The following is a 22,802-nucleotide window of genomic DNA, read 5'->3' on the forward strand; positions in this document are numbered from 1 at the left end:
CCACCTCTTCTCTCTTCACCAAACCAATTTCCGTTACTCTAATACCTCGCACACCACCCCAGCTTAAACGCCGTACATCTGCCACCCTATTTCTGGCCCTGATATCAAGATTTAAAATTCTGGTTTCTGGAGCCAGACATCAATGCGAGCATTATTGATCAAGTAATTCAAATCAAATCATTATTCATTCTCATATAAGACTCCGGGGGATAACAAATATGATGATTCGGCTGAACTCCCGCTAAGTAAAGCTTTTGAAAACAATATCGAGTTCGTAGATTCGAATTCTTAAAACTGTTACAAAGATGGAACTAACAGACTCCTTTAAAGTGAACAAAAAAGCGCAAACCAGTACTGATATAAACATCTTCCATCTCAGTGAATGTGTTAGGATAAACATACGAAGAATAACAAAATGAGCTGAATACAAGATGAAAAACAGGGACTGAAAGCGCTGTGGCCTATTTGGATGAGCTAATCAAATGAACTGTAAAGTTTGTGACTAGAAGTATAGACGCAGACTAGAATACTTCATGGTGGACTATGAAAATATAAAGCCTTTAAGGGATAGGTTGAAGCAAACCTTGCAAGAATTGACACAACAACTTATTTTGATTGTGAATTACCAGAAATTCTGAATCTGTATCTACTTTCTGTATCTCATTGGCGAATTTTCCAACTTTGTAACAATTTATGTATGGATTATCTACCCACTGGGGTATGACAAAGACCCGCTGGGACCTAGATAATCCTCTTACGCTACAATCCGCCAACAGGACGCACGATAAAGTAGCCGATGACAGAGGCACACACACACACACACACACACACACACACACAGAGCAGCAGCTAGGCCTGCACCGTAGCCCTCACCTATACACTAAGCAGGACTCTTGGGTTTTTACAACACATACGTACCTTCGTGGGTGAATGAAAACCACAGGTGGTTAAGTATATAGCATTTATTTACATGCAAGTAAATTATAGAGAGTTAGAAAGAAAACATCATTTATACCTGAAACTTTAACGACAGTATATTACAGTTTTACAGGGGATGGTGTTCTTCACTTTGATATTTATTTGTTATGAAAATATTTTCCAATACAAAATAGTATTTGACAAGATAGACTCCAACATGATAATGAACAAGTCTAACAGAAATGGCACAAGTTCGCACCGAGGTCTGGTCTCTGGTTCACTTCTGGTAGGTGGCGAGGCAGCAGGAGCAGCGAACCTGTGCCTGCTGACCTCACCACCCACTGTCTGGTGACACCTGTTAGTTCACCACAGCTACGGACGCAAATCTGAGACGGAGAGTATAAACTTGTTTTATCATCGCTCGTCGCCGGATCCTCGCCTGAACTCTTTTTGATGCTTACATATGTTGAGGTATCTCAGTCTATTTGACACAGATGTGGGTTTTGGGATTAGGCTAGTGTTCGCTACACCTAGCAGAAACGTCTGAACTCATCGCCACCGGTTTGCCACCCTAGCATATATATATATATATATATATATATATATATATATATATATATATATATATATATATATATATATATATATATATATATATATATATATATATATATATAGGGATACCGGCATGGAAGCCAACATATTTTCTGAAACTTAGAGGTTTTAGTATCTATGATTCGTTGCACGTTAACGTCTTTCATTTTGTGTGTGTTTGTGTGTGAAATTTTACTTCACATCTCCATAGAGTCTATGGCGCAGTAACCAAAGTAAGATTATGTTGTAAGGTAAGAGGGAAGCTCGCCAACTTTAGGGAGTGAACGTACAAATATAATGACCTACGCGCTCTACACGAAGCGTGATATCAGATTTTACTGTATATCGGTGATAATTTGTGCGATGCAGCAAAAAAAATATATATCGACTGGTAATAGATCTTAAATTTACTGCTAGACGGGTCATTATTGCATTATTGTATTTTAATCTGCTTGTCAACAGCAGCTGATTTTGAAAGATGTTACCCTTCGGCGGAGAGAAAGAGTCGGTCCCACAATCCTGTTTCTGTGCCTGGTGCCATTCTACGGCCTCCTCGACGTCACCACATACAAGATAACCCCTGTGTGCTCCACCTGACGCTGAACATGGTTCGCTCATCCACTCCCTGCGCACCTAACCTCAGCCTCCTAGACACCGCCACACGCTCACTACCCCTGGGCACCTGACCTGACATCGACATCGCCAATCAGCCCAGCATAACACAGCTCGCACACTATGAACCTAGCGCTCACTTGCATTGTTTGTACCTGAAAACATCGTGTTTATGTTTTAGGTATTTAGGCTATACTATGTAATTTCGACCCCCAAAAACAATCAGTAACTAAAGTGTAACATACATATAACTCTACAGTGATTTGTCGTAACAAGTAACAATTAATCGGTTAAATCTACACTATCTCAAAAGGCTGCTGATTCTCGCATTAATATTTCATCTACAGTAAAGGTTCAGACTACGTGGTCACAACGCTGCCCTTGAGCTACCCAGTGGCGGGCGCGTCACAACCTGTGCTCGGTTCACGTTACCCAACCAACTCTAGGCAAAATAAAACGTTTAAACACAGCTTTTTCTCTCTTTTTCGGTGAACAAAAAACATTTTTGCTATTTTTTTCTTTTGGCGCCGATGATTCTATCTGAGAGGTTACTAACTGTCAAAGCGAGATCGACATGGGAACCAGAAGGCAAAGGTGCGCCTTAGTGTCTTCGAGGGGAACTATTGTGCCTTCACTACCAGCTATTATGGGCAGGGCCAAGTGGGAGTTGGGGACGCTGAGCAGACAACACCAGCAGCAGCAGCAGCAGCAGCAGCAGCAACAACAACAGCAGGAAAAAGGAAGGGAAGGAGGTGTTAGGTAACAAATGAGGCATCAGGAGAGGAAGGGGTTAGGGGAGGAAATATGCTTAACGCTAAAGATGAGAAGTAAGGAAGGTTGAGGAGTATCAAAGAGGCTAGTAGGCCCCCCTCAGGACGGCAACAATGGCCACTAGTGGCAGGACGATGGCGCCGGCGAACGGCAGAGAGGCGGAGTTGCAGCCGTCGTCAGTGCAGGAACAGACCCACGTGCGTGTGTTGTATCCACTCTTGTAGTAGCAGTCCTCAGTAACCTTGGGGTTCCTCTCCCAGCCGCAGGCTCGGTGGACGCGGTTCTCCGCCGGGTGGTCTGCAACACAAAGGCATCGGTCAAGACCGAGTAAGGGAGGCGGAGAGGATATTGTGGTGGGAGGACTGGCTAACATTCAAGTGGCTGTAGTAGGGAACTAGTCTTGCATACGTAAGTGTCATGGGATATCAGAGGGTCTAAGGAAAATCATAAATGGGCAGTTGGGCAATACTGTGAGAGAAGGACCAGTTAAGATCCTGTGGGAGCGACTGAAGAAGTATTCCAAACATAAAAAAGGATGAAATTCGAAAGGCACTGATGATGAAATGAAATGGTTAAACAGATCTCATTAAAGAAAAGAAATCTTACCAAAGATAACCTACGTATTACGAGAACGTGTGCGGCTTCTTTTGTACAATCTATTTTCTACACATTTGATCGCCGTTTCAACTGTTAGCGAGGTAACACCAGAAACAGATTTAGCTGTCATGTGTATTACACCGTAACTTCAGCTGCCTATCCACCACCAGGCCCAAAAGACCTTTCCATGATTTACCCCGGACGCTTCACGTGCCCTGGTTCAGTCCATTGACAGCACTTCGACCCTAGTGTACCAAATCGTTCCAGTTCACTCTATCCCGTGCACGCCTTTCACCCTCCTGCAAGCTCTGGCCTGGATCGCTCAAAATCTTTTTCACTCCATCCTTTCATCTCTTATGTGGTCTCCCCGTTCCACTAGCTCCCTCCACTCCTAACATATATGTATCCTCTTTGCCTACTTTTCCTTATTCATTTTCTCCATATGTCCAAACCATTTCAGCACACCCTGTTCTGCTCTCTCAACCTCACTATCATTATTACCACACATTTCTCTTACCCTTTCATTACTTACTTGATCAAACCACCTCACACAACATATTGTCCTCGAACTTTTCCAACATATCCACCGCACCGTAAAGCCTTATCTATAGCCCATGCCTCACATCCACACAACATTTTTGCCCTCCTAGATAACGTTTTCTCTTTCCAAACATTCCTGAGCTTTCCCAGAACCTTCTCCCCCTTTCCCACCCTGTGACTCACTTCCACTTCCATGGTTCCATTTGCTGCCAAGTCCACTACCAAAGGTTCGAAACACTTCACTTCCTACAAGTTTTTCTCCATTCACACTCAAACCCTAACTGATCTGTCTCTCAACCCTAGCTAACCTAATATCCTTGCTTTTATTCACAATCACTCTCAACTTTCTCCTTTCACACGCTCTTCCAAACTCAGGCACTAACTTTTGTCACCAGTGCTGTATCATCAGCAAACAACAACTGACTCACTTTCCAGATCCTCTCATCCCCCACAGACTGCATTTGCCCCTCTCTCTCCAAGGCTCCCTCACCACCCTACCCATAAACATCCATGATGACATCACACGACCCTACCGTGGACCGACCTTCACTTGGAATCATTCACTCCTCTTTTTTTGCACCCTTGATAATAACTCCTCAGATCTCCTATCTTACCTCTCATACCGGATATTCTTAAGACCTTCCACAAAGCATCTCTATAACCGCATAATATGACTTCTTACTTGTCCATTATTTCCATATACAAATTCATATGCTTTTCCAAGTATTTCTCACATACATTCTTTAAAGCAAACACCTGATTCACGCATCCTTTACCACTTTCTGGAACCACACTGCTCCTCCTCAATCTGATACTCTTTGTAAGCCTTCACCCTCTCAATTCAATACTCTCCCATACAGCTTGCTAGGTATGCTCAACAAACTAATACCTCTGTATCTTGAACATTCATCTTTATCCCCCTTGCTACTATACAAAGGCACTACGTCTTCAGGCACTTCACCATGATCTACACATGCACTGAAAAACCTTACCAATAAATCAGCAACACAATCACCTACTTTCTTGATAAATTCATCAGCAATGCCATCCACTCCGGCCGCCTTACAGCATTTCATTATATCCAAGGCTTCCATGATCTCTTCTCTTTTGACCAAACCACCCTCCATAACCTTTCAAGTCGCATATTACGCCAGCCACTCTATCATCAAACACATTAAACAATCATTCAGAATACTCACTCCATCTCACTTCATCACTATCTAGTATCACTTCCCTTTATGCCCCCTCACCGATGTTCCCATTTGTGTTCTTTACTTTTTTGCATTATTCTCCTCCTTCTAAAACATTCTATTCTCCCTGAAATTTATTAATACTCTCTCATTTGCCCTGTTTTTCAACCCTTGCACCTTTCTCTTGACCTCCTGCCGCTTTGTATTATACATTCCCTAATTATTTCAGCTCCTTCGCTGTAGGTGCCGCAAAAAACACCCTCCCTCTTTTGTATTTCCATTTCTAAAAGAGGAAACAGAAGAAGGAGTCAAGCAGGGAGTGCTCATCCTCCTCGAAGGCTCAGACTGGGTGTCTGAATATCTGTGGATGCAACCAAGATGAGAAGAAAGGAGAGATAGGCAATGTGTTTAAGGAAAGAAACTGGATATTCTGGCTCTGAGTGAAAAGAAGCTCAAGGGTAAAGGGGGAGGACATTTTAGAAAAATCTTGGGGGTAAGGTCAGGGGTTGATGAGAGGACAAGAGCTAAGTGAGGAGTGGCACTACTCCTGAAGCAGGAGTTGTGGAAATGTGTGATAGAGTGTAAGATAGTAGATTCTAGATTGATGTAGATAAAACTAAAAGTGGATGGCGAGAGATGTGTGATTATTGGTGCATATGCACCTGGTTATGAGAAGAAAGATCTTCAGATGCAAGTGTTTTGGGAGCAGCTGAGTGAGTGTGTCACCAGGTTTGGTACACGAGACCGGCTATTAGTGATGGGTCATTTGAATGTGAACGTGAGTAATGTGGCAGTTGAGGGTATGATTGGTGTATATAGAGTATAATGTTTTGAATGGAAATGGTGTAGGACTTGTGGATTTGTGTTCTGTAAAAGGACTGGTGATTGGGAACACCTTATTTCAAAAGAGAGATATACACAAGCATAAGTATGTGAGTAGGAGAGATGGTCAAAGGGCTTCGCAAGATTACCTGTTATTACCTGTTATTTGATATGTGTGTAAAAGAGGGTCTTTTGGAATTTAAACTGGTGTGAGAGGCAGCTGGTGGGATGTTTGATCATTATCTTATGAAGGTAAAGTTGAAAATTTGTGATATTTTAAAAGAACAAGAAAGGATGTCGGGGAGAAGAGAGTTGTCAGAGTAAGTGAGCTTGGAGAGGAGACTTGTGTGAGGAAGTACCAGAAGAGATTGAGTGCAGAATGGCAAAGGGTGAGAGCAAATGACGTGAGGGGAGTGGGTGAGGTATGGGATGTATTTAGGGAAGCAGTGACAGCATGTGCAAAAGATGGATGTGTAATGAGAAAGGTGATAGGTGGCAGGAGGTCAAAAAAAGGTTCAAGGGCTGAAAAAGAGTGCAAATTAGAGTTGGAGTGAGGGAGTATCAGTAGATTTTAGAGAGAATAAAAAGTTGTTTTGGAAGGAGGCAAATAACATACATAAAACAAAGGAACAAATGGGAAGATAGGTGAAGAGAGCAAGGGGGAAAGTGATAAGCAGTGATGAAGTGAGTTTTTTGAAAGTTTGTTGAATGTGTTTGATAACAGAGTGGCAGATGAAGGGTGTTTAGGTCGGGGTGGTGTGCGAAGTAAGAGGGTCAGGGTAAACAGAGTAGAGATAGTGAAAGCTTTGGTGAAGATGAAATCCGGCAATGCGACGGGTTTGGATGATATTGCAGTTGAATTTATTAAGAAAGGGGGTGACTGTGTTGTCGATTGGTTGGTAAGGATATTCAGTGATGTATGGATCATGGTGAAGTGCATGAGGATTGGCGGAATGAACCATTATACAAAAGCAAAAGGGATAAAGGTGAGTGTTCAAATTTCATATCCATAGGATTGTTGAGTATTCCTGGGAAATTGTATGGGAGGGTATTGATTGAGAGGGTGAAGGCAGGCACAGAGTATCTGATTTGGGAGGAGCAGTGTGGTATCAGAAGTGGTAGAGGATGTAAGGAACAGGTGTTTGCTTTGAGGAATGTGTGTGAGAAATTCTTAAAAAACAGATGGATCTTTATGTAGCATTTATGGATCTGGAGAAGGCATATGGTTGGGTTGATAGAGATGTTTTGTGGAAGGTTTCAAGAGTGTGTGGTGTGGTGTGGGCCTTAACCGGGTACCCATAATATATATATATATATATATATATATATATATATATATATATATATATATATATATATATATATATATATATATATATATATATATATGTGTGTGTGTGTGTGTGTGTGTGTGTGTGTGTGTGTGTGTATATAAGAGTGAGTGCTCAAATTACAGAGGTATAAGTTTGTTGTGTATTCCTGGTACATTATATGGGAGGGTATTGATTGAGAGGGTGAAGGCATGTACAGAGCATCAGATTGGGGAAGAGCATTGTAGTTTCAGAAGTGGTAGAGGATGTGTGGATCAGGTGTTTGCTTTGAAGAATGTATGTGAGAAATACTTAGAAAAGCAAATGGATTTGTATGTAGCATTTATAGATCTGGAGAAGGCATATGATAGAGTTGATAGAGATGCTCTGTGGAAGGTATTAAGAATATATGGTGTGGGAGGCAAGTTGTTAGAAGCAGTGAAAAGTTTTTATCGAGGATGTAAGGCATGTGTACGTGTAGGAAGAGAGGAAAGTGATTGGTTCTCAGTGAATGTAGGTTTGCGGCAGGGGTGTGTGATGTCTCCACGGTTGTTTAATTTGTTTAGGGATGGGGTTGTTAGGGAGGTGAATGCAAGAGTTTTGGAAAGAGGGGCAAGTATGAAGTCTGTTGTGAATGAGAGAGCTTGGGAAGTGAGTCAGTTGTTGTTCGCTGATGATACAGCGCTGGTGGCTGATTCATGTGAGAAACTGCAGAAGCTGGTGACTGAGTTTGGTAAAGTTTGTGAAAGAAGAAAGTTAAGAGTAAATGTGAATAAGAGCAAGGTTATCAGGTACAGTCGGGTTGAGGGTCAAGTCAATTGGGAGGTAAGTTTGAATGGAGAAAAACTGGAGGAAGTACAGTGTTTAAGATATGTGGGAGTGGATCTGGCAGCGGATGGAACCATGGAAGCGGAAGTGAATCATAGGGTGGGGGAGGGGGCGAAAATCCTGGGAGCCTTGAAGAATGTGTGGAAGTCGAGAACATTATCTCGGAAAGCAAAAATGGGTATGTTTGAAGGAATAGTGGTTCCAACAATGTTGTATGGTTGCGAGGCGCGGGCTATGGATAGAGTTGTGCGCAGGAGGGTGGATGTGCTGGAAATGAGATGTTCGAGGACAATGTGTGGTGTGAGGTGGTTTGATCGAGTAAGTAATGTAAGGGTAAGAGAGATGTGTGGAAATAAAAAGAGCGTGGTTGAGAGAGCAGAAGTGGGTGTTTTGAAATGGTTTGGGCACATGGAGAGAATGAGTGAGGAAAGATTGACCAAGAGGATATATGTGTCGGAGGTGGAGGGAACGAGGAGAAGCAGGAGACCAAATTGGAGGTGGAAAGATGGAGTGAAAAAGATTTTGAGTGATCGGGGCCTGAACATGCAGGAGGGTGAAAGGCGGGCAAGGAATAGAGTGAATTGGACCGATGTTGTATACCGGGGTTGACGTGCTGTCAGTGGATTGAATCAGGGCATGTGAAGCGTCTAGGGTAAACCATGGAAAGTTGTGTGGGGCCTGGATGTGGAAAGGGAGCTGTGGTTTCGGGCATTATTGCATGACAGCTAGAGACTGAGTGTGAACGAATGGGGCCTTTGTTGTCTTTTCCTAGCGCTACCTCGCACACATGAGGGGGGGAGGGAGATGGTATTCCATGTGTGGCGAGGTGGCGATGGGAATGAATAAAGGCAGACAGTGTGAATTGTGTGCATGGGTATATATGTATGTGTCTGTGTGTGTATATATATATGTGTACATTGATATGTATAGGTATGTATATTTGCGTGTGTGGACGTGTGTGTGTATACATTGTGTATGGGGTGGGTTGGGCCATTTCTTTCGTCTGTTTCCTTGCGCTACCTCGCAAACGCGGGAGACAGCGACAAAGCAAAATAAACAAGTATAAATATATATAAATATAAGTTTGTTGAGTATTCCTGGTAAATTATATGGGAGGGTATTGACTGAGAGGGTGAAGGCATGTACAGAGCATCAGATTGGGGAAGAGCAGTGTGGTTTCAGAAGTGGTAGAGGATGTGTGGATCAGGTGTTTGCTTTGAAGAATGTATGTGAGAAATACTTAGAAAAGCAAATGGATTTGTATGTAGCATTTATGGATCTGGAGAAGGCATATGATAGAGTTGATAGAGTTGCTCTGTGGAAGGTATTAAGAATATATGGTGTGGGAGGCAAGTTGTTAGAAGCAGTGAAAAGTTTTTATCGAGGATGTAAGGCATGTGTACGTGTAGCAAGAGAGGAAAGTGATTGGTTCTCAGTGAATGTAGGTTTGCGGCAGGGGTGTGTGATGTCTCCATGGTTGTTTAATTTGTTTATGGATGGGGTTGTTAGGGAGGTAAATGCAAGAGTTTTGGAAAGAGGGGCAAGTATGCAGTCTGTTGTGGATGAGAGAGCTTGGGAAGTGAGTCAGTTGTTGTTCGCTGATGATACAGCGCTGGTGGCTGATTCATGTGAGAAACTGCAGAAGCTGGTGACTGAGTTTGGTAAAGTGTGTGAAAAAAGAAAGTTAAGAGTAAATGTGAATAAGAGCAAGGTTATTAGGTACAGTAGGGTTGAGGATCAAGTCAATTGGGAGGTAAGTTTGAATGGAGAAAAACTGGAGGAAGTAAAGTGTCTTAGATATCTTGGAGTGGATCTGGCAGCGGATGGAACCATGGAAGCGGAAGTGAATCATAGGGTGGTGGAGGGGGCGAAAATCCTGGGAGCCTTGAAGAATGTGTGGAAGTCGAGAACATTATCTCGGAAAGCAAAAATGGGTATGTTTGAAGGAATAGTGGTTCCAACAATGTTGTATGGTTGCGAGGCGTGGGCTATTGATAGAGTTGTGCGCAGGAGGGTGGATGTGCTGGAAATGAGATGTTTGAGGAAAATGTGTGGTGTGAGGTGGTTTGATCGAGTAAGTAACGTAAGGGTAAGAGAGATGTGTGGAAATAAAAAGAGCGTGGTTGAGAGACCAGAAGAGGGTGCTTTGAAATGGTTTGGGCACATGGAGAGAATGAGTGAGGAAAGATTGACCAAGAGGATATATGTATCGGAGGTGGAGGGAACGAGAAGTGGGAGACCAAATTGGAGGTGGAAAGATGGGGTGAAAAAGATTTTGAGTGATCGGGGCCTGAACATGCAGGAGGGTGAAAGGAGTGCAAGGAATAGAGTGAATTGGATCGATGTGGTATACCGGGGTTGACGTGCTGTCAGTGGATTGAATCAGGGCATGTGAAGCGTCTGGGGTAAACCATGGAAAGCTGTGTAGGTATGTATATTTGCGTGTGTGGACGTATGTATATACATGTTGTGTATGGGGGTGGGTTGGGCCATTTCTTTCGTCTATATCCTTGCGCTACCTCGCAAACGCGGGAGACAGCGGCAAAAAAAAAAATATATATATATATATATATATATATATATATATATATATATATATATATATATATATATATATATATATATATATATATATATATATATATATATATATATACCCTAGCCTTAACCGGGTATCCATAACATCGACCACCCTTATGGGTGGATGAACAGCTAGAATGACTGTGAACTGATTGCCGAAGCCATAATTCTAACCCATCCACCTGGCCGTGGGCAGCCCATGAATGCATTACGGTAGGAACGCTAACTGCTTCATTATAGTTGGGTTTTGGTCAAATGTTGCTGTACTATAAAAGGTTTTGATTTTTCGTTGCTTGATATGACGGTTGTAATGTGTATGTTGTGTGTGTGTGTGTGTGTGTGTGTGTGTGTGTGTGTGTGTGTGTGTGTGTGTGTGTGTGTGGGTGTCTTTGTGTTAATTTTGTGTGTGTGTGTGTGTGTGTGTGTGTGTGTGTGTTATGCGTTGTGTTGAGAGCAAGAGCGTTGTGTTACGAGGCAGTTCATTTTGTGATACAGAACCTTTTGGAACGCGAGAGCTTAGTTGTGTTGTCAACAGGTATTGTACGAGACTCTCAGATGTTTTTGGTCGTGAATGTTGCTGTGGAAAAGTGCACATTGCTCAGTAATGCAATCTGTTGTGTTCTGGAGAAAGATATGTCTTCGAGAGAGTGAGTTTGTTTCTTGGGAACTTTGTACTGTAATCAGGAGGTGTGTCTTGTGTTGTGATAGAGCGCAATAGTCTGTTTCAAAAGTATTACTGTGTTGCTGCTAGAGAGTTATGTATGTTGAGAGGGCATCTATACGCTGCGAGGATGAGCGAATGTTATGACAATGCGCACGAAACTTGCCCTGGGTAGAATCACTTTCTGTACTTATAATACTTACGAGATCTGACCAAATACAGGGCTAACGCACAGCATTTACCGCAGGAAGATACGAAGGACGACTGGCGCGAGGTAGGTGTTGTCAAGTGTGGGATGAAGAGGTATCGTGGTTATGTTATGAGAGCCAGCAGCCCATGTGTGGGTGAGGCACATAGAAAACACCGCAAACTGGGACCAAAGGAGTAACAGTGAAGTGTCTCTACGCAGCTGTTAGTAAAGGAGTGTGTGTGTGTGTGTGTGTGTGTGTGTGTGTGTGTGTGTGTGTGTGTGTGTGTGTGTGTGTGTTGCAGAAGGGCGTGTGTTTTCTCGCCGGTGAGTGTGGGATTAGGTTGGGATGGGGGGATTTAAGAGTTGTTGGTGACCATTTCTTGATGAGCTAACGTCAGGTGCAATCTACAGTGAGGCTTCTTTACACACACGAATAGTTTAATGTTCTTTATATTGTCAAATGCCAGTGTTATGTGTCAAGGGTTAAGCCTGTGTGTCAGGGGTTGTATTGTAGGTCAAGAGGCGAGATATGTGTCAAAGGTCATATCCTGAAGATTAGATCAAAGTATGTAGCGGCACTAATTTTATTTCAGGGGTCAACCAGTGGGTCAAGGGTCATATAGCATATGTTGCCTTACTCTGTGTCATAGGTGTTTTATGTGTATGTTTTATGTTCAGTGTCGTGGGAGGTTGGAGGTCGTTATCGTGTCAGACGTCATTCCGAGTTTCGGGAGTCGTGCTGTGTGATGGGGACGGCAGGTGGAGGGAGGTCATACCATGCACCGGACCATATGCTCAGGGGTCGCTCTGCGTTAGGTCGTAATGTATCTCCGGGTCATACTGGGTATTGGGGTCGTGCTCTGCGCTCAGGTTATAGAGTTTGTTCAAGACGTAATGTGTGCTCAGGTCAGTAATGCGTGTCCAAGTCATAATGTGTGTTCAGGTCATAATGTGAGTGTCCGGGTCATAATGTGTGTTCAGGTCATAATGGGTGGTCAGGCCCTAACGAGTGTCCAGGTCATAGTGTGTGTTCGGGTCATAATGTGTGTTCAGGCCATAATATGCGTTCAACTCATGTGTGTCCAGGTAATAATATGTGTTCAGGTCAAAATATGAGTTCAGGTCATAATGGGTGTCCAGGTTATAATGTGTGTCCAGGTCATGATGTGTGTTCAGGTCATAATGTGTGTCCAGGTCATAATATGTGGTCAGGTCACAATGTGTCTCCAGGTCATATGTGTTCAGGTCAAAATAAATGTGTGTTCAGGTCATAATGTGTGTCCAGGTCATAATGTGTGTCCAGGTCATGATGTTTGTCCAGTTCATAGCGTGTGTTCAGGTCTTAATGTGTGTTCAGGTCATAATATGTGTTCAGGTCATAATAGGTGTTCACGTTATAATGTGTGGCCACGTCATAATGGATGTTCAGGTCATGATGTGTGTTCAGGTCATAATGTGTGTTCAGGTCAAAATGTGACTCATGGTGAGGTGCCTGAGGATTGGCAGAATGCTTGCATAGTGCCATTGTATAAAGGCAAAGGAGATAAAATTGAGTGCTCAATTTACAGAGGTATAAGTTTGTTGAGTATTCCTGGGAAAGTATATAGGAGGGTCTTGATTGAGACGGTGAAGGCATGTACAGAGCATCAGATTGGGGAAGAGCAGTGTGGTTTCAGAAGTGGTAGAGGATGTGTGGATCAGGTGTTTGCGTTGAAGAATGTATGTGAGAAATACTTAGAAAAGCAAATGGATTTGTATGTAGCATTTATGGATCCGGAGGAGGCATATGATAGAGTTGATAGAGGTGCTCTGAGGAAGGTATTAGGAATATATTGTGTGGGATGCAAGTTTTTAGAAGCAATGAAAAGTTTTTATCGAGAATGTAAGGCATGTGTACGTGTAGGAAGAGAGGAAAGTGATTGGTTTTCAGTGAATGTAGGTTTGCGGCAGGGGTGTGTGATGTCTCCATGGTTGCTTAATTTGTCTATAGATGGGGTTCTTAGGGAGGTGAATGCAAGAGTTTTGGAAAGTGGGGCAAGTATGAAGTCTGTTGTGGATGAGAAAGCTTGGGAAGTGAGTCAGTTGTTCGCTGATGATACAGCGCTGGTGGCTGACTCATGTGAGAAACTTCAGAAGCTGGTGACGGAGTTTGGCAAAGTGTGTGAAAGAAGAAAGCTGAGAGTAAATGTGAATAAGAGCAAGGTTATTAGGTAGAGTATGGTTGAGGATCAGGTCAATTGGCAGGTAAGTTTGAATAGAGAAAAAAAGAGGTGGAGGGAACGAGGAGAAGGGGGAGTCGAAATTGGAGGTGGAAAGATGGAATGAAAAAGATTTTGAATGATCGGGGCCTGGACATGCAGAAGGGTGAAAGGCGTGCAAGAAATAAAGTGAATTGGAACAATTTGGTATACCGGGGTCGACGTGCTGTCAATGGATTGAACCAGGTCATGTGAAGCGTCTGGGATAAACCAGGGAAAGTTCTGTGGGGCCTGGATATGGAAAGGGAGCTGTGGTTTCGGTGCATTATTGCATGACAGCTAGAGACTGAATGCGAACGAATGTGGCCTTTGTTGTCTTTTCCTAGCGCTACCTCACGCTCATGAGGGGGATGTGGATGTTATTTCATGTGTGACGGGGTGGCGATGGGAATGAATAAAGGCAGACAGTGTGAATTGTGTGCATGGGTATATATGTATGTGTCTGTGTGTGTATATATATGTGTACATTGAGATGTATAAGTATGTATATTTGCGTGTGTGGACGTGTATGTATATACACGTGTATGGGGGTGGGTTGGGCCATTTCTTTCGTCTGTTTCCTTGCGCTACCTCGCAAACGCGAGAGACAGCGACAAAGCAAAATAAAAAAATATATAAAAAAAAAATGATAATGATAATAATAATGATAATAATAATAATAATAATAATAATAATAATAATAATAATAATAATGATAATAATAATAATAATAATAATAATAATAATAATAATAATAATAATAATAATAATAATAATGATAATAGTAATAATAATAATAATAATAGTAATAATAATTATAACAATAATAATAATGATGATAATAATGATAAAATGATAACGATAATAATAATAATAATGGTAATAATAATAATAATAATAATAATAATAATAATAATAATAATAACAATAATAACAATAATAATAGTAATAATAATATTAATAATAATAATAATGATAATAATAATAATAATGATAATAACAATAGTGATAATAATAATGTAACCAAGATGTGAAAAAAGGAGGGATAGGTAGCATGTTTGAGGAAAGGAACCTGGATGTTTTGGCTCTGAGTGAAACGAAGCTCAAGGGTAAAGGGGAAGAGTGGTTTGGGAATGTCTTGGGAGTAAAGTCAGGGGTTAGTGAGAGGACAAGAGCAAGGGAAGGAGTAGCAGTACTCCTGAAACAGGAGTTGTGGGAGTATGTGATAGAAGGTAAGAAAGTAAATTCTCGATCAATATGGGTAAAACTGAAAGTTGATGGAGAGAGATGGGTGATTATTGGTGCATATGCACCTGGGCATGAGAAGAAAGATTATGAGAGGCAAGTGTTTTGGGATCAGCTGAATGAGTGTGTTAGTGGTTTTGATGCACGAGACCGGGTTATAGTGATGGGTGATTTGAATGCAAAGGGGAGTATTGTGGCAGTTGAGGGAATAATTGGTATACATGGGGTGTTCAGTGTTGTAAATGGAAATGGTGAAGAGCTTGTAGATTTATGTGCTGAAAAAGGACTGGTGATTGGGAATACGTGGTTTAAAAAGAGAGATATACATAAGTATACGTATGTAAGTAGGAGAGATAGCCAGAGATCGTCATTGGATTACGTGTTAATTGACAGGCACGCGAAAGAGAGACTTTTGGATGTTAATGTGCTGAGAGGGGCAACTGGAGGGATGTCTGATCATTATCTTGTGGAGGCTAAGGTGAAGATTTGTATAGGTTTCCAGAAAAGAAGAGTGAAGGTTGGGGTGAAGAGGGTGGTGAGAGTAAGTGAGCTTGGGAAGGAGACTTGTGTGAGGAAGTAACAGGAGAGACTGAGTACAGAATGGAAAAATGGAAGTAAGGGGAGTGGGAGAGGAATGGGGTGTATTTAGGGAATCAGTGATGGATTGCGCAAAAGATTGCAGGGAAAAAATGCAATTGAGTGGGAGATGTATAAAAGAAAGAGACAGAAGGTCAAGAGAAAGGTGCATTTACTCTTAACTTTCTTCTTCCACATACTTTACCAAACTCAGTCACCAGCTTCTGCAGTTTCTCACATGAATCAGCCACCAGTGCTGTATCATCAGCAAACAACAACTGACTCACTTCCCAAGCTCTCTCGTCCCCAACAGACTTCATACTTACCCCTCTTTCCAAAACTCTTGCATTCACCTCCCTAACAACCCATCCATAAACAAATTAAACAACCATAGAGAGATCACACATCCTTGCCGCAAACCTACATTCACTGAGAACCAATCACTTTCCTCTCTTCCTACACGTACACGTGCCTTACATCCTCGATAAAATCTTTTCACTGCTTCTAACAACTTACCTCCCACACCATATATTTTTAATACCTTCCACAGAGCATCTCTATCAACTCTATCATATGCCTTCTCCAGATCCATAAATGCTACATACAAATCCATTTGCTTTTCTAAGTACTTCTCACATACATTCTTCAAAGCAAACACCTGATCCACACATCCTCTACCACTTCTGAAACCACACTGCTCTTCCCTAATCTGATGCTCTGTACATGCCTTCACCCTCTCAATCAATGAACAGGAATACTCAACAAACTTATACCTCTGTAATTTGAGCACTCACTCTTAACCCCTTTGCCTTTGTACAGTGGCACTACGCACACATTCCGCCAATCCTCAGGCACCTCACCATGAATCATACATACATTGAATAACCTTACCAACCAGTCAACAATACAGTCACCCCCTTTTTAATAAATTCCACTGCAATACCATCCAAACCTGCTGCCTTGCCGGCTTTCATCTTCCGCAAAGCTTTTACTACCTCTTCTCTCTTTACCAAATCATTTTCCCTAACCCTCTCACTTTGCACACCACCTCGACCAAAACACCCTATATCTGCCACTCTACCATCAAACATATTCAACAAACCTTCAAAATACTCACTCCATCTCCTTCTCACATCACCACTACTTGTTATCACCTCCCCATTAGCCCCCTTCACTGAAGTTCCCATTCGCTCCCTTGTCTTACTTTATTTACATCCTTCCAGAACATCTTTTTATTCTCCCTAAAATTTAATGATACTCTCTCACTCTAACTCTCATTTGGTAGTTGGATGACCAACTACCTACCCTCATGTATCCAAGATGTGGTTGTACTTTGTGTAGTGAAGACAACTGAGAATCATCATAAGCCAATATTCCAGTTTCATGATGAGAGAAGAAGTGGACCAGGCAGTATGATACAATGGTTAAATTGATGAAAGCTACTATTGTCGTTTGTGTAAATAAATTATACATTTCCCTTTTCCATAGCCAGAGGTTGAACCATTATGTGACATTCATTTTTCATTTCATTTCCAGCTAGAAATTTCAGTTTTCTAAATCATTTCTTATATTTTTCATATATATATATATATATATATATATATATATATATATATATATATATATATATATATATATATATATATATATATATATATATATTTATTTATTTTTATTATACTTTGTCGCTGTCTCCTGCGTTTGCGAGGTAGAGCAAGGAAACAGACGAAAGAAATGGCCCAACCCCCCCCCCCCCCATACACATGTATATACATACGTCCACACACGCAAATATACATACCTACACAGCTTTCCATGGTTTACCCCAGACGCTTCACATGCCTTGATTCAATCCACTGACAGCACGTCAACCCCGGTATACCACATCGCTCCAATTCACTCTATTCCTTGCCCTCCTTTCACCCTCCTGCATGTTCAGGCCCCGATCACACAAAATTTTTTTCACTCCATCTTTCCACCTCCAATTTGGTCTCCCTCTTCTCCTCGTTCCCTCCACCTCCGACACATATATCCTCTAGGTCAATCTTTCCTCACTCATCCTCTCCATGTGCCCAAACCACTTCAAAACACCCTCTTCTGCTCTCTCAAGCACGCTCTTTTTATTTCCACACATCTCTCTTACAGTTACGTTACTCACTCGATCAAACCACCTCACACCACACATTGTCCTCAAACATCTCATTTCCAGCACATCCATCCTCCTGCGGACAACTCTATCCATAGCCCACGCCTCGCAACCATACAACATTGTTGGAACCACTATTCCTTCAAACATACCCATTTTTGCTTTCCGAGATAATGTTCTCGACTTCCACACATTCTTCAAGGCCCCCAGAATTTTCGCCCCCTCCCCCACCCTATGATGCACTTCCGCTTCCATGGTTCCATCCGCTGCCAGATCCACTCCCAGATATCTAAAACACTTCACTTCCTCCAGTTTTTCTCCATTCAAACTCATCTCCCAATTGACTTGACCCTCAACCCTACTGTACCTAATAACCTTGCTCTTATTCACATTTACTCTTAACATTCTTCTTCCACACACTTTATCAAACTCAGTCACCAGCTTCTGCAGTTTCTCACATGAATCAGCCACCAGCGCTGTATCATCAGCGAACAACAACTGACTCACTTCCCAAGCTCTCTCATCCACAACAGACTTCATACTTGCCCCTCTTTCCAAAACTCTTGCATTTACCTCCCTAACAACCCCATCCATAAACAAATTAAACAACCATGGAGACATCACACACCCCTGCCGCAAACCTACATTCACTGAGAACCAATCACTTTCCTCTCTTCCTACACGTACACATGCCTTACATCCTCGATAAAAACTTTTCACTGCTTCTAACAACTTTCCTCCCACACCATATATTCTTAATACCTTCCACAGAGCATCTCTATCAACTCTATCATATGCCTTCTCCAGATCCATAAATGCTACATACAAATCCATTTGCTTTTCTAAGTATTTCTCACATACATTCTTCAAAGCAAACACCTGATCCACACATCCTCTACCACTTCTGAAACCACACTGCTCTTCCCCAATCTGATGCTCTGTACATGCCTTCACCCTCTCAATCAATACCCTCCCATATAATTTACCAGGAATACTCAACAAACTTATACCTCTGTAATTTGAGCACTCACTCTTATCCCCTTTGCCTTTGTACAATGGCACTATGCACGCATTCCGCCAATCCTCAGGCACCTCACCATGAGTCATACATATATTAAATAACCTTACCAACCAGTCAACAATACAGTCACCCCCTTTTTTAATAAATTCCACTGCAATACCATCCAAACCTGCTGCCTTTTTGCAGGGAAAAAATGCAATTGAGTGGGAGATGTATAAAAGAAAGAGACAGGAGGTCAAGAGAAAGGTGCAAGAGGTGAAAAAAAGGGCAAATGAGAGTTGGGGTGAGAGAGTATCATTAAATTTTAGGGAGAATAAAAAGATGTTCTGGAAGGAGGTAAATAAAGTGCGTAAGACAAGGGAGCAAATGGGAACTTCAGTGAAGGGCGCAAATGGGGAGGTGATAACAAGTAGTGGTGATGTGAGAAGGAGATGGAGTGAGTATTTTGAAGATTTGTTGAATGTGTTTGATGATAGAATGGCAGATATAGGGTGTTTTGGTCGAGGTGGTGTGCAAAGTGAGAGGGTTAAGGAAAATGATTTGGTAAACAGAGAAGAGGTAGTGAAAGCTTTGCGGAAGATATATATATATATATATATATATATATATATATATATATATATATATATATATATATATATATATATATATATATATATATATATATATATATATATATATATATCATCCCTGAGGACAGGGGAAAAAGAGTACTTCCTACGCATTCCTTACGTGTCGTACAAGGCGACTAGAGGGGACGGGAGCGGGGGGGCCAGAAATCCTCCCCTCCTTGTATTTCAACTTTCTAAAAGGGGAAACAGAATAAGGAGTCACGCGGGGAGTGCTCATCCTCCCCGTAGGCTCAGATTGGGGTGTCTAAATGTGTGTAGATGTAACCAAGATGTGAAAAAGGGGAGATAGGTAGTATGTTTGAGGAAAGGAGCCTGGATGTTTTGGCTCTGAGTGAAATGAAGCTCAAGGGTAAAGGGGAAGAGTGGTTTGGGAATGTCTTGGGAGTAAAGTCAGGGGTTAGTGAGAGGACAAGAGCAAGGGAAGGAGTTGCAGTACTCCTGAAACAGGAGGTGTGGGAGTATGTGATAGAATGTAAGAAAGTAAATTCTAGATTAATATGTGTAAAACTGAAAGTTGATGGAGAGAGATGGGTGATTATTAGTGCATATGCACCTGTGCATGAGAAGAAAGATCTTGAGAGGCAAGTGTTTTGGGAGCAGCTGAATGAGTGTGTTAGTGGTTTTGATGCACCAGACCGGGTTATAGTGATGGGTCATTTGAATGCAAAGGTGAGCAATGTGGCAGTTGAGGGAATAATTGGTATACACGGGGTGTTCAGTGTTGTAAATGGAAATGATGAAGAGCTTGTTGATTTATGTGCTGAAAAAGGACTGGTGATTGGGATTACCTGTTTAAAAAGCGAGATATACATAAGTATACGTATGTAAGTAGAAGAGATGACCAGAGAGCGTTGTTAGATTACGTGTTAATTGACAGGCGCGCGAAAGAGAGACTTTTTGGATGTTAATGTGCTGAGAGGTGCAACTGGAGGGATGTCTGATCATTATCTTGTGGAGGCGAAGGTGAAGATTTGTATGGGTTTTCAGAAAAGAAGAGAGAATGTTGGGGTGAAGAGGGTATTGAGAGTAAGTGAGCTTGGGAATGAGACTTGTGTGAGGAAGTACCAGGGGAGACTGAGAACAGAATGGAAAAAGGTGAGAACAAAGGAGGTAAGGGGAGTGGGGGAGGAATGGAATGTATTTAGGGAAGCAGTGGTGGCTTGCGCGAAAGATGCTTGTGGCATGAGAAGCGTGTGAGGTGGGTTGATTAGAAAGGGTAGTGAGTGGTGGGATGAAGAAGTAAGATTATTAGTGAAGGAGAAGATAGAGGCATTTGGACGATTTTTGCAGGGAAAATATGCAAATGAGTGGGAGATGTATAAAAGAAAGAGACAGGAGGTCAAGAGAAAGGTACAAGAGGTGAAAAAGAGGGCAAATAATAATGATAACAATAATAATACCAATGATGATAATAATAATAGCAATACTAATAAAATAGTAATAGTAATAATAATTTTTTTTTTTTTATACTTTGTCGCTGTCTCCCGCGTTTGCGAGGTAGCGCAAGGAAACAGACGAAAGAAATGGCCCAACCCCCCCCATACACATGTACATACACACGTCCACACACGCAAATATACATACCTACACAGCTTTCCATGGTTTACCCCGGACGCTTCACATGCCTTGATTCAATCCACTGACAGCACGTCAACCCCTGTATACCACATCGCTCCAATTCACTCTATTCCTTGCCCTCCTTTCACCCTCCTGCATGTTCAGGCCCCGATCACACAAAATCCTTTTCACTCCATCTTTCCACCTCCAATTTGGTCTCCCTCTTCTCCTCGTTCCCTCCACCTCCGACACATATATCCTCTTGGTCAATCTTTCCTCACTCATTCTCTCCATGTGCCCAAACCATTTCAAAACACCCTCTTCTGCTCTCTCAACCACGCTCTTTTTATTTCCACACATCTCTCTTACCCTTACGTTACTTACTCGATCAAACCACCTCACACCACACATTGTCCTCAAACATCTCATTTCCAGCACATCCATCCTCCTGCGCAAAACTCTATCCATATCCCACGCCTCGCAACCATACAACATTGTTGGAACTACTATTCCTTCAAACATACCCATTTTTGCTTTCCGGGATAATGTTCTCGACTTCCACACATTTTTCAAGGCTCCCAAAATTTTCGCCCCCTCCCCCACCCTATGATCCACTTCCGCTTCCATGGTTCCATCCGCTGACAGATCCACTCCCAGATATCTAAAACACTTCACTTCCTCCAGTTTTTCTCCATTCAAACTCACCTCCCAATTGACTTGACCCTCAATCCTACTGTACCTAATAACCTTGCTCTTATTCACATTTACTCTTAACTTTCTTCTTCCACACACTTTACCAAACTCCGTCACCAGCTTCTGCAGTTTCTCACATGAATCCGCCACCAGCGTTGTATCATCAGCAAACAACAACTGACTCACTTCCCAAGCTCTCTCATCCCCAACAGACTTCATACTTGCCCCTCTTTCCAAGACTCTTGCATTTACCTCCCTAACAACCCCATCCATAAACAAATTAAACAACCATGGAGACATCACACACCCCTGCCGCAAACCTACATTCACTGAGAACCAATCACTTTCCTCTCTTCCTACACGTACACATGCCTTGCATCCTCGATAAAAACTTTTCACTGCTTCTAACAACTTGCCTCCCACACCATATATTCTTAATACCTTCCACAGAGCATCTCTATCAACTCTATCATATGCCTTCTCCAGATCCATAAATGCTACATACAAATCCATTTGCTTTTCTAAGTATTTCTCACATACATTCTTCAAAGCAAACACCTGATCCACACATCCTCTACCACTTCTGAAACCACACTGCTCTTCCCCAATCTGATGCTCTGTACATGCCTTCACCCTCTCAATCAATACTCTCCCATATAATTTACCAGGAATACTCAACAAACTTATACCTCTGTAATTTGAGCACTCACTCTTATCCCCTTTGCCTTTGTACAATGGCACTATGCACGCATTCCGCCAATCCTCAGGCACCTCACCATGAGTCATACATACATTAAATAACCTTACCAACCAGTCAACAATACAGTCACCCCCTTTTTTAATAAATTCCACTGCAATACCATCCAAACCTGCTGCCTTGCCGGCTTTCATCTTCCGCAAAGCTTTTACTACCTCTTCTCTGTTTACCAAATCATTTTCCCTAACCCTCTCACTTTGCACACCACCTCGACCCAAACACCCTATATCTGCCACTCTGTCATCAGACACATTCAACAAACCTTCAAAATACACATTCCATCTCCTTCTCACATCACCACTACTTGTTATCACCTCCCCATTTG

At 42.0% G+C, this 22,802-nt stretch overlaps 1 protein-coding gene across 1 annotated transcript in view; it reads right to left on the reverse strand.

Annotated features, from left to right (window-relative positions):
- Nucleotides 1-947: 947 nt before the first annotated feature.
- LOC139755181 (UPAR/Ly6 domain-containing protein CG9338-like) overlaps nucleotides 948-22,802 on the reverse strand; it is a 271,921-nt gene continuing 250,066 nt past the window's right edge. The window contains exon 4 of the mRNA XM_071673352.1: nucleotides 948-3,192. Coding sequence (XP_071529453.1) covers nucleotides 2,981-3,192 — 212 coding nt within the window. The 3' untranslated portion in view covers nucleotides 948-2,980. The remainder of the gene's footprint in view (nucleotides 3,193-22,802) is intronic.

Source organism: Panulirus ornatus, chromosome 18 (genome assembly GCF_036320965.1).
Source record: "Panulirus ornatus isolate Po-2019 chromosome 18, ASM3632096v1, whole genome shotgun sequence".
Classification (NCBI taxonomy): Eukaryota; Metazoa; Arthropoda; class Malacostraca; order Decapoda; family Palinuridae; genus Panulirus; species Panulirus ornatus.